The following is a 13,084-nucleotide window of genomic DNA, read 5'->3' as shown; positions in this document are numbered from 1 at the left end:
ATTTTTTTTATTAATCCCAAAATGATATTTCGTCAAAGACGCATTTAACGTGTATGATATAATAAAAAATAATGCACAAATCATAAACATTTATTTTTCTATTTTTATTTAACTTATATCTGTTTATAAAATATTACAATCAAGAAATAATTGCTTAACATTTATAAATATTTAGTTTAAAACATACAGTTACAATGTGCTTTCGTCACAAGTTAATCCTCTTTAGGCGAATTGTGCCGTGTTACCTGACGAGATTATGAATATAAAACAAAGTTACGCTTCTAACGCGCTGAAATGAATGAAATTATATACTAAAATATAATTTGATGCAATTACGTGCCATTACAATGTGAGCCCCGCCGGGACTGACAGAAAAAAGAACAAGTCTGTCTCAAAATCATGTCAAATAATGTCAGAGTCAAGTCTGTAGACTTTGATATATTGCCAACTCATTACCACTTATTTTCTCTTACATTGGTGTTAACTCTTTTTTACACAAATCTAATCTAAAGTAAATTTTTTCTTACCTGTCTTCGAATGTAAACAATATATTCGTTACTTTTTAGTGTAAAGTTTATTTTCAAATTGTTAAGAAAATAATACCCACTTATATAAAGAAAATCTCTTTTTTTTTTTCTTTAAAGCTGTCGTTATTTATATTTTTAAACCAAATAAAAAAAAAATAATTAACGTAAAAAGTAATGATAAGGTGGTTTACATTATAGACATTATAATATAAAATGGAGGGCACCTAGACCAAATTGTGAAAGAAAAAACTTTAGTTTAGAGATTTGTGTACAACAAATTTGTCACCATTATTTATAAGAACATGAAAGACCCAAAATATTTGATAATTACTAGCTTCTTTATTAATAAAAAGCGTTTTTATCTAGTCATAATGATACTTTACATTATGTCGCAGCCCAATTTATATATTACCTAGCTCTTTTGATCTAATCAATTGGGACCTAATTTACAAAAAGTAAAACGAGCGAGCGAATTTTTTTTAAAGAGATATTTACCCGAGTATTATAAATGGCAAAAATGTCAAGGCTTGATTTTTTTTCCTTTCTTTTACAACAACAACAATCTGACCTGGTAGTAAGTGTTGTTTAAGATAGTAGCGGGCTAACCCATTAATGGTATAGCAGTAATGTTAAAGCCCTAATCATATTATGTACACTGCATCGTACCGGAACGCTTAGCAATCTCGATTCAAGTCGATTTGGTATATTTATATACCTTAACAGTTAGCCAGATTAAATCTAAACAGTCACTAGCTTTTCTCCAAGTATCAATTGGTCTGTGACATAGTATATTTATGTGTGTTAATAGTTTAATTAAATGTTATAAAGACCAATTTATGAAATAATTTTAAATGAAAAATAGTTTTAATGTTTTATTCGTAAGTATTACTGCGGTCTAAATATTGAAATAATCGCAATTTGTTTTGTATTAACGGGAAGGTTCAGACGATCAATAAATATCAGGATACAGTGTTATTATTTTATGAATTAACGATATGTATAATGAGACATTTAGATGCGAGGATTAGCACTTTGTGTATTACAGACCTGAATGAAACTTGTGGGACAAATCAAATAACGCTAACAATAGTTTTCGCCATTCGCCAACAACAAAAACAGGTTCGTGGTTCGGAAATTAATAACATCCAAATGCATGAAGTAGGTAACCAATTAAATAAAATTATGTACAAAATTTTAAACAATGTAACTTCTATTAATACGTGAGTTAATTATTTTTTAATGTTAGGTGTAATGTCAAAAAATTAATAGCGTAATGAAAATGATTTTTAATTAAGATATTTATTTATTCTTGAATTGGCTGCATGCATGGAAACCGTTGCCCTGTAATGTTATCTAAAAAAACATGACTCACGCGAAATTACAATTACTGCATTTTTTATGAGAAACAATATTAGTTCTTTTAAATTTTTGAATTTCCTTTCGTTTTTTTTATAAAAATACACCGGGGAAAAATGACTTTCCACACTTGTTTTGAAATGTAACGCAAAACTCCGCAATAGTGAAGAGGTGGGTTCAAGAAGAGTTTCGGTTTCGACAAGGGTTTCCAACAAACAAAATAGAAACAGACAAAATACATATATTTAAATAACAAAATCAAATTTTCTTTTACGTCTTCTCCCGAACCGCGTTATTACGTTATTTATGTCAATGGGTACCTACGTTTTTATGAACGTGGAGAAGTGCCAGTCCGGATAGGCAATCTTCAACCATTAAAGATCTTAGCCACGATTTAATTCTGCGCAACGTAGTCTGCGCAACGCGACAGCAGAAAGACCTTTCTGCTGTCGCTACACTGACAGGTAGTGTAGCCATAATACATAAAAATGTTCTTATATAAGGATACATATCGATGTCACAATTTAAAATAAGATCAGAAATCGACTTTGGTATGTCCTGGCTCCACTGCCACGCCTGCCACTTCACCATCCACAGCCGATATTCATTTCCAATGACAGAAACAGTAGTGCTATCTAGTAATAAATAATCGGTAGCTAGTTGTTTTTCAATTTCACTGTCTTCATTAACATATATTTATATATGTTGTATATGATTGTTAGTAGTTTACATTAATTATGGGTAATTTCATGTATGTTTTTATTTTATTTGTATTGTAGTCTTCGTCTATGAAGATGAGTGAATCTAATGAAGAAATTCGATACATTTTAAAGTTTTACTACAAAAAATCGATTCCGATTGAGGTTAGGTCTAGCTAGACGTTACGTAGTCGAGAGAATTCAAATTTTCGTTGCGTTCGTGCCCAAACGTTCGCCACCATACAAAGTAATTTATATGAAATTAATAAAATGTCGAAGGTTTGTAGTTACACACAATCTGTATGGTGCAAAATATATAAATAAAGTCATTATGTTCAATGGTCCACCTAAGTCCTGGAACCAGCTCATCCCTGGGTCCCCCTGGATCCGCCGTTGAGTCCACGCTAGGCAGACCCGTAAGTGATCGCAGTACATGATAGTAGTAGTACAGAGAACGCTGCTGCCCGTTCTTTGTTATATGCCTGATATTTTATTGATTGTCTGAAATTGTCCAAATTGAGACTAACTTTAACTTTTAAGTAATTTCTACGTTCTTAGCTCTATCTATAATAACGAATAATGATTTTTTTCCGTTTTAAAACGGCGATACAGTTTTGTCGGTACATCTACTGATTATAAACGAAGAAAATGTTCCTTTTTTATCTTCTTTTATAATGCAGTAGGTATCGTGACTGACTGATAAGCAAGCCATAAACCGCTAAGGAAACTAAATGAAAGGACATAATTAAAGTAAGTATGGGTGCTTAATTCGGTGCACACCCTATATCGGATGCATAGTTTTCGGTGCGGTGGCGACAGTTATTTGTTCCTGTCATTCCTAGAAGGACCGCTGATATAAGACGATAAAAATCACCATATTTGTGTGTAATATTTGTAACTTTATTAGCTTTTTTCTCCTGTCGATATTTTATCTTATAAGATTAAATTATAATACCTAGATAATATAATAATATTATGTACTTGTGTTCATGAGAATTCCTGCACAATTTAAAGATTCTGCACAAATTCTGCGTACCTATTTGAATGAATACGCTTATTTTTATAACTACTAATTAAGGCGGTAACGCAATGTTTGGAATGCGTTATGCGATAAATATAAGCTAAAGATAATTACTGTGGCAATACCGTGAGGTTGAGGTAAGGACACCCGTTATCAAGCCTGAACGCAAAGAAAATCTTTTGCTTGTGTGTGAGAATAGTATACTTTCTAAAAAAACACTCATAATTTTTTATAATGTATTTATGGAGGGTAATTTTTCTTATCTTGGGAACATTTTAAAATTAGAAAACAGAACTTACGAACCGTTAGTTTTCCTGGGATAAACCGTAGCCAATGGCGTGCATAGAGGGTATGCACAGGGTATGCGGATGATATAAAATGAAGAAAATCTCCAGTACAAGTTATGTATAAAGCCTACCCTTAAGTATTTATAACTCGTACTGGAGATTTTCTTCATTTTATATAATCTGCATACACATATATCCTCTATGCACGCCACTGACCGTAGCCGATGTTACTCACCGGCCTTCCAACTAACTCTATCCCAAAAATTAAGTTTTTTCTTCTGCTACTGCTTGCTCAGGTTACGTCACCTGTGACGTCATTTGGACCGTTTACTGTGACGCTGCTTTCTAGATCAACCAGTATTGGTTGCCGCAAAGAACAGTAGCATTTTCCATATTTAATGTCATTAATATTATTACCATATGGTAGTTTTGACATTTATTAGAAACATCCTCAAAAAATATACTATGAAAATGCAAACATTCGATAAATAAGTTCGTGAAATACCTACAAAGCTTTGAATTATTTAAATGTGAAAAAGATATCAAAAATTTTAAAATTAAACATTTTTTTTTATATTTCATGGATGGAATATATAATATATCTCTGGAAAAAATGCCAAGGTTTGAAAGGTTACCCTGTTTTTATAACCTTACCTTTTAAAATCTTCAATATAAATTGTAAAGTTTATTATAAATTCCATATCGCTTTTGCTTTCCTTGTAATATCTTTGTATATCTGCATTTAAGTAAGTTAACAATACTACAAATCTCTACAAAGAACTAAATTGAAAAACCTATAAATAGTTCACTTCCTCTCCAAAGGGAATATTGTTAAAAAAATACATAATTATTAGCATTATCAATTTAGTCTTGTTTACGGATGTTGTATATCAAAAATGCTGAGGAACCCTGTCGAAATAAATTGTCATAAATATGAATTTTATTTTGACAAGCATTTCCCACGAATAATAGCTTAAAGGCCGCCTACCCAGTGAATAGCGTAATCTAAGTATATAATATCGAAATAAACTATTTTTAATGACAATTTAAAATTAAATAAACCAAACGGACCTATTAAAAAAATGTACCTAATTTTTAATTTTGCATCATATTTTATTAACGTCTATTTTATTTATAGTCTAAACATATTTGTGAGTAAATTTTAGAAGTTTTGTTTAAGCTGGGAACACAGCCAACACGCCACGCCACGCAACGCTATTTGGTTAAATATATACTTTTTTGTTTTGAATACCCATATACTTGCATAAAATTATAAGCACGTGTTGTGTGATGTTAATAATGTGTTTTTGGACATACTTTTTTGTATATTCTGAGAATAAGTAATAAGTAATAAATAAATCATTAACGAATTATTTATTTATTTATAAACATTATTTGTAACGTTTATTTGACTATTGAAACCTTACCAATTAACCGCCTTAACTTAGGTATTATACGCGACTTAATTAAGTTAAAATACGGTCGAGTTGACTGTACTTAAATATGACGCCACTTTCGCACCATTTAACACACAAGTCAGTTTCGTAAAAAAAAAAATACACAAATCTCGAATATTAAAACACCTTGAAGGCATGTTAAGCACCCAAAAGAGTGGAAACTATTATTTATGAAGTGCCGTCATCTACTCCAGGGGAACATTAAACTAAACCGCGTTATATTTAGATAGTTTGTGGCATATGACACGATGATTATATTATAATATAATAATGGTACAAATCTATTTTCTCTTATAACTTAAAGTTAAACTTCAAATTCACTGTCACTTTCTTATTTATACCGCATCTATGAAATTAAAAATGTATCCATAATAATATGACTGCGTATATTTTTTCTTTTAACTTGACTAATAAGTACAACATTTTTAGAGATAAATCTATATGACAGTCATTCTAATCCTTAGAATAATTGGCTTGTAATTATTTTCTTCAATAAACATTTAATTCTAATCAATATACGATTTAAACCCCAAATCCCTAGAAAAGGTTTATACCGTCTATTTAACTGTTGACTTAGTTGTTATGGATCGATCGAAACTACGGTGCCATTTCAGCTGTAAATAAATACTAAACTAAATTGACAGGCATCGCAGTGCTATCCTTTTGTAAAAAACGATAACTCTTTCCTATTTAGTTTATGATTTATGAACAGTTGAATTCGCGGTCCTGTTTTTCTGTAATTTAGTAAATGAACAAAAAAAGGTATTGTAACTTTAAGATTCCGATAGTGCACTTATAAAATAGATGAAAGCGTGGCCCCATAGAACATAGTTCTAGATTGTTCTTGTATAGAATACGTATTTTAGATTTGTACGCTTTAATGTGCACATACCGTGAACTATTTTACTAATTATTAAGTATAATCAATAATGACTGTAACGATGGAATTATTAAGAAAATAATGTAATGTAATCATGAATATAATTCTTTTAAGATACATAATCACAAGCAATATGTGTGTATGGACATGCCACGTTTACCGTGGAATAACATCTCACGCCACGATCATCTTGGCGAAATTTATAAACAGTGGCGTGGCGCTAGATATTGTCAAATCAAATTGTCTATACATTGTCTATAGACGTTACAAATGACACACGCGATTTAATTGTTCTCAAATAAAGTGGCATTGGATAAGCTATCTTGATGTGGGGTGTAAACTGAGTTTAATATCGATTAATCGCTTGGGTCTGAAATTTTCAATCGTTCTTCTTTAATTATAGTATAACAAGCCATCGCCATTTTTTATAGTTACTTACGTCATTTAAATAAAATTGCACAATTTATTACCTTAGTTGTATAAATTTAAAGTATTTATTGAATTATGTTAATTCGGTAATAATAAAAACATAAATCTCTAAATTCAATTAAAATGGATAAAAAACGGTTTCTGCTCACTTATCTCCAAACTTCATTGACAGGTATGAAATAGTGCCATCCTATTCCGCAAGGTAAATGGTGGTAAATTAAATGGCACTCATTTTAGACTTGTCAATTTGGCCAACTGTGGGACTTGTGTGGAAATGTCCCGTTATACACCGGTCAATTTAGTATGGTTCAGAGGTTTGTGTGCGACCGATGTTTAATATTATAAAATTACGAATATTTTTATTCCTGTTATTGCACCTGTAGCTATGGACCAAGAAATTTTTGAAAGACTCGTTCGTTAACTTGTTTAGTGGAGGGGAGGGACTGCAATTTAAAAAAATGTTTTTCGTTGGAATCTACTTCTTATTTTTCTTAGACTAAAGGAAACCAATTTAAACGGGGCACCAGGAAATAAAGACAACTGTTTAGTAGACTTTTTTTAAAGGAATGTTTAGCCATACTATAGAAGTTAAAACAACGCTAATAAGGTTATTTTTATTCTTGTGGCATAAGTATTTCGATGCCCTACAATATTGTTATGTTATTGTGATCTTGCAAATGTAATGCTTACGGCACTGCACCAAATTTCATTATCTACCTACTGACTAATATTGAAGCATCAAAACCACTCCACTATAGTAGTGTTTCTAGCGGTTTGTCAATTTATTCAGTTGAAAGTAATCATTTATACCCGAATGTTCTGAAGGTTTACCATAAAATGCGGAAAATGGGTGAAATTTGTAAGCCAGCAATATTCCGCGGAAAGTGAGATGTGCGCGGGGCGTTTTCACTATTTTTGGACACAATGCACTGCAAATAATAATGGCTGAATGAGGCTTCTGTTTATTTTTAATTCTGTGAGTGGGAAATGTGCAATTTGAGGCGTTAATCCTTAAATTTTAATTGATATTTAAATTCATTTATATCAAGTAGGCCTAACTTAAGCAGTACCTTGACAAGTCTGTCTGTAGTGACCGGCTGATTCTACCGAGAAGCTGTCAATAAACTCAGCAGTTTGCTCTTTTACAACATCAGCATTAATACCTTCTATAAATAGTTGTCAGTTTGTCTTAAAAATGTATTTTATGCGCAGTTAATATTATAAATCCCTTGGGAAATGTTTTTACCTTGGGTAAAATTAGCGTTTATTACTCTTGATCCTTTCAACTAACTCAATGCCAAAAATAAAGTCGATTGGTTGCTTAGTAAAAGCGTGAAGAAAGAACAAACAAAACACTTTCATTCATAACACTAGTAATTTAGAGAATCAGTGCCCAGCTTATACACTAATGTCAGAATCATATTACACTTTAAAAGTATCTTCGCAAGTGCTCCATCTGTCGGTTTTCTTTAATCTGAGATTTATATTTTTTTTACGTAATTCCAATTTTAGTGAGCAAATTACTTTTTAGAAGTTTTTTTTTAAATGTACAATAATTATATTTTACTTGTTATTTATAATATTTGTAAACTTTGACTGTATTAAAAATATGCAATGCTATAGTTATAGATTCCGGCTATATTTAAATGAAATGCTAATAATTGAGTATTGTGGTTTTATTTATTTTGTTAAAACATGTAGACTAGCGCAAACCGCTGGATCCACAGCACAAGACCGTGGCATTCGGAACTCCCTACCTAAGACCTATGTCCAGCAGTGGACGTCTTTTGGTTGACATGATGATGATGATGAGTAGTGAACCAAAATATTAAAGCCCTTTGGAGTTTTTTCAAATAATGCCAATTCCTGGATAGAAGCAGGCGTTACTTTGCGGAAATCGCATGATATATTGAAAATTCAGCTTAATTTGCTATACTCCGCGAAAAGCAGGAGAATCTGTAAGGTGTAATTTGACGGCCGACTGGCGCAGTGGGCAGCGACCCTGCTTTCTGAGTCCAAGGCCGTGGGTTCGATTCCCACAACTGGAAAATGTTTGTGTGATGAGCAATAAGTGTTTTTCAGTGTCTGGGTGTTTATATGTATTTTCTAAGTATTTATGTATATATAATTCATAAAAATATTCATCAGTCATCTTAGTACCCATAACACAAGCTACGCTTACTTTGGGGCTAGGTGGCGATGTGTGTATTGTCGTAGTATATTTAAAAAAAAAAAAAAAAAAAAATAATTTCTTCTATCTTTATACTCCACACCAAACAGATCTTCGGCAATGTACCCTCTACGCACGTTACGCTCCGAAACATCTTAGCTCAGCTTAATTTACAATGCCAATTCCGTAATAGGTTTACACATCACTAAACTACACTATTTTGACAAGATAAAACATGGCGATATCCTTTTCCATGTAGAAAACAAAGAGAGATTTTTTGTATATCAATAATTGCCGAACCAAAGATTCTCCACCATGGTAAGCGGAAAACCTCAGACCAAACCATAAACCATCAGAAACAGTTGGCAGGGCACGCAAGGAACACATCCTACAGAATGGCCCTGTGTCCATCAACCTGCCCGTCAAGCACGGGGAGCAGACAGCTTTATCCCCGGGGAAAAGATGAAAATTTAGCTTCCCCCTCAGCTCGTCAAAATGACAATGCCATTTGCTTACTTAAAATAATGGTACCTACTGGTCTAAGACCGATACAAATTATGTGCAACGGGTGTGCTTGTGAGTAAAACAACACTGTTATCAACGTAACTTATATTTTTAATCCTGAAGCATAATAAGGGCGTATTTTTATTGTTATTTGCCAGGTAGAATAATTTAAATTAGTCAATAACTAGTTTTTCCTATTTGTCTTATAATTTAAGCTATCTTTTTGGTACTTTTATCTACATTTAACCCCACTTTTAACAACAGTAAGATTATTGTTACAGATTCTTTTATAGAGGATTCATATTATTGGTGTAGATAAAGTATTGTATGCAACTGTATGTTTAATTAGGTATTAAAACACTCAAGTGATACTATCATACAACTATAATCCCACATTTTTGTTTAAAAAGGGGGTAATAAACAGTTGCATAAATAAATATTAAAGCATAATTAAGACTAAATTGTAATGGAAAGCTTTTTTCATTAAAAGACAAGTTGGAAAAAGTACAGTGTGGTTGGTCGGTCGTTACATTACATGGCGGCGGTGGTAATAAAAATGCGCCCTGCATTAGATAAGTACATATATTAAGTACATATATTATGATTTAAATCTAGTATCTGCGAGAGGCTGACTGCTGTGCTGATAAACGCATCCTCATCTCATCATCGTTCACGAGGTGGCTCATCTGTATCGGCTCTGAGTTTCCGCACCCAACCACTGTAGGTGTAAAAAGAAAATTAACTCCTGAAAAAAATGTATAATCCGCTTTGTTGTGGCGGCGGGCATCTTAAACCGATTTTCAACAAACATAGCTAATAAAACCCCGACTAATTCACCTTAAATTAAAAAGGGTCTGCTGATTCGTTCTGAAAACATTTTCATATTTGATACAAAAGAATGATTACCCGGGCACTTGGCTCTGCTTCTGTTGCTGATGTGCCGCTGGATGGCCGCCTGCTCGTACACGTGGCCGCACAGCATGTTGCGCACCGGCTCCTCGATGGGCTTCTTTGTTATCGGATCCAGCTGGAAATATCATTGTTACTAGGCCACGCTGCTGGGACAATTTGGAATTTATATGAGTTTTCTCTGGTCTGGTCTGGTAGGCGGCTTCAGACGAGACCAGTTACGACCATATTAAATATGTGCCACTAAGCGACTAAACGTTCCGGCACGTTACGCACGTGGTAGGCGAGATTGCAGTTATATATTCCACTAAATTTGTGTCCACTTGAAAAAGCATGGCAACAGAGAATAGGACGAGTTCACTCCCGTGCTCAGTTTGTAGCAACCCTGCTTTCTGAGCCCAAGGCTGTGGGTTCAATTCCCACTACTGGAAACTGTTTGTGTGATGAGCATGAATGTTTTTCAGTATCTGGGTGTTTAAATGTATAAAATGTAAGTATTTATGTATATTATTCATAAAAATATTAATCAGTGGTCTAAGTACCCATAACACAAGCTGGGGCTAAATGGCGACGTGTGTATTGTCGTATATTTATTTTATTTAGTATATTTATTTGTAGTTTATGGTAAATTCAGCTTAATCTCTCAGATCCTGTTGACCAATGACAAATGTTCTTGATTAATTCACTGCTGAGTCAGACAGGTCAATATTAAAGGTTTCAAGGTCTTCTATCAAACCACATCTATCAAACCTGTCAAATAATAGTTCTTTTTTAAAGAGAGTAAATTGTGAAACTTACACATGGTTCTTGGGTTTCTGTTATTGCTATATCTGATTCATCCAAGTTCTCTGAAAAAAAAACAGATGTTCAACATATTAACATGTTTTAAAAAATTTTCTTTGTTTTAAATGTTCAAAAAATTAAAAATTTATTTGTTTTGTAGGCCCAGTTTTAAAGCACTTTTGAAATGTCAAGTCAGTCTGTTTGTAGTGACTCTACCACCGGCAGATTCCAGCAAGAAACTCAGTTGATTGCTTTTTTCAACATCAACAATCAACATCATTTTACAGTATCTTTCTAATTTTCTATCTAGTGAGAGATGTGAGTGAAGCCTGCTTCCAAGCAGCCTAATTGGTAAGAAATTCATCAATCTTATAGTGTTTAAAGTACCACAATTTAATAAATGAGTTTTAACACATTGTTTAAACTTATGCTTTGGTAGGTCTAGAATCACCTTAGGAATCGTATTATAAAAGCATATTCTCAATCCCAGAAATGACTTCTGCACCTTTTGCAAACAATATGCAGATGTCCCTAATTTATGTTCAATTCAAGCAAATGTTGTTAATATATAATTTTCTTACGCCTGATGCACATAAATACATAATATAAGTGAATTAGGCAAATATCTATACAACTGACCTAGTATTTCATATGAGAGAAGCTAGGCCTACCTTACTGCACCAATGCAGCTTGGTGGGCTTTCACTATGTTTCTAACATGTTTGTGATAATAATCGGGGCCAACAGCTTAACCTGACTCCAAGCATAGTCCAATTTTCCTAATTTAAACTGTTACTGACAATTTTTTACACCAAATAACCCAATAAGTACTTAAAACATTTTGATACAACACTGAATTCAAAACACTAACAAAGTAGTAAAGTATTATGATATAATTATGTATTATGAAAATTAAGCTTAATTTGCTATACTCAGCAAAAAGCAGGAGAATCTGTATGGTGTGATATTTTCTTCAATATTTATGCTGCACAACAAACTGATCTTTGGTAGTGTACTATACGCATGTTTCGCTATGAAACCGGAGCATCCTCAGGAGACTTTACAATGAATAACTTTTAAACAATATTAAATAACACCATACAGATTCTGGCTTCTGTCGAGTATATCAAATTAAGCCTAATTTTCATAATATATCATGGAATTCTGCAAATAACACCTAGTCCAAGAATTATGATGTTAATAATTAAAGTATGCAGATTATTATAGGTAAAAGAGAAAATAATTGTGATATGCTTACGTGAAACAGTTTGTAGACCATTTCTAACTCTTCTCTCAAACTGCTGCATAAAGGTATGATTGTCTACATTTAGCCTTTGCTGCGCCAGCATAAGGCTAAGGTGAGCATTGAATTTTTCTTCCAGCGAGTTCAAATTTGAAGCATCAGTTTCTCTCTACACAAAACATGTTTATCAATTTCTCTCTGCACAAACCATGTTTATAGTCATGTTTCACTGCTAAAGTAAGCCCTCCTCTGTCTAATGAGCGAAGTATGATTGAGATCGCTCCATGCTTTTAATAGTAGATTAATTAAACACAACAGAAAAATATAAAACAACAATTCACTTAGCACATACAGAAGATAACTTTTGTTTGTTCTCTTACTTTAATCATTTCCAGTGCTTGGGCTTCAAAATTTTGCCTGGCTTCCATTAAACAATAATCACGCACGCAATTTTTTAATTTAGTTAATTCCTCGTCCTTGCCATCGGCCACATATTTTAGTGCATCGTCCGTACACAAATAGAGACTGTCCATGCATTGCTTCCTTAGCTTTGCGAGGTCCTCCATTATCTGGATTAAATTTTTGAACAAACCAAGAGTAGCGTGTAATAGAGTGAATTACTTAAAACGAATGTAAATTTTGTTAATATCCTTCGTGGTGCAATACTTGAAAACAAGAAATGTAGAGTTAAAACAATATTTTCAAGAAAAACAAACGCCATAGAATATATATTTACTGCACAGATTATACTACAACAGATTCATAACTAATGAGTACAAGATACTATTATACGATAGACCTTGCTTAAAGTATCTGCGCTA

General features: G+C 32.8%; 1 protein-coding gene across 1 annotated transcript; it reads right to left on the bottom strand.

Moving 5' to 3' along the window:
* Positions 1-9,444: 9,444 nt before the first annotated feature.
* Positions 9,445-13,055, bottom strand: LOC120625720 (E3 SUMO-protein ligase NSE2-like). The gene is made up of 5 exons (XM_039892884.1): positions 12,644-13,055; positions 12,279-12,432; positions 11,037-11,086; positions 10,236-10,356; positions 9,445-10,047 (listed from the first exon to the last, which is right to left on the bottom strand). The coding sequence occupies exons 1-5, from the start codon at positions 12,827-12,829 to the stop codon at positions 9,941-9,943; spliced, it is 618 nt and encodes a 205-aa protein (XP_039748818.1). The 5' UTR covers positions 12,830-13,055; the 3' UTR covers positions 9,445-9,940.
* Positions 13,056-13,084: the final 29 nt, after the last annotated feature.

Source organism: Pararge aegeria, chromosome 8, assembly GCF_905163445.1.
Source record: "Pararge aegeria chromosome 8, ilParAegt1.1, whole genome shotgun sequence".
In the NCBI taxonomy this organism is placed as follows: Eukaryota; Metazoa; Arthropoda; class Insecta; order Lepidoptera; family Nymphalidae; genus Pararge; species Pararge aegeria.
The sequence above is the reverse complement of the archived record's forward strand: the minus strand, read 5'-3'. Positions and strand labels throughout refer to the sequence as shown.

What these genes read in the sequence shown, in the direction of transcription:
- LOC120625720 (XM_039892884.1), bottom strand. Translation starts at nt 12,829, where the DNA reads ATGGAGGACCTCGCAAAGCTAAGGAAGCAATGCATGGACAGTCTCTAT. An exon ending in TGGTCTACAAACTGTTTCAC is followed by an intron (nt 11,087 to 12,278) that starts GTAAGCATATCA and finishes TTTTTTTTTCAG; the next exon opens with AGAACTTGGATGAATCAGAT. An exon ending in CAGAAACCCAAGAACCATGT is followed by an intron (nt 10,357 to 11,036) that starts GTAAGTTTCACA and finishes TGATATTTCCAG; the next exon opens with CTGGATCCGATAACAAAGAA.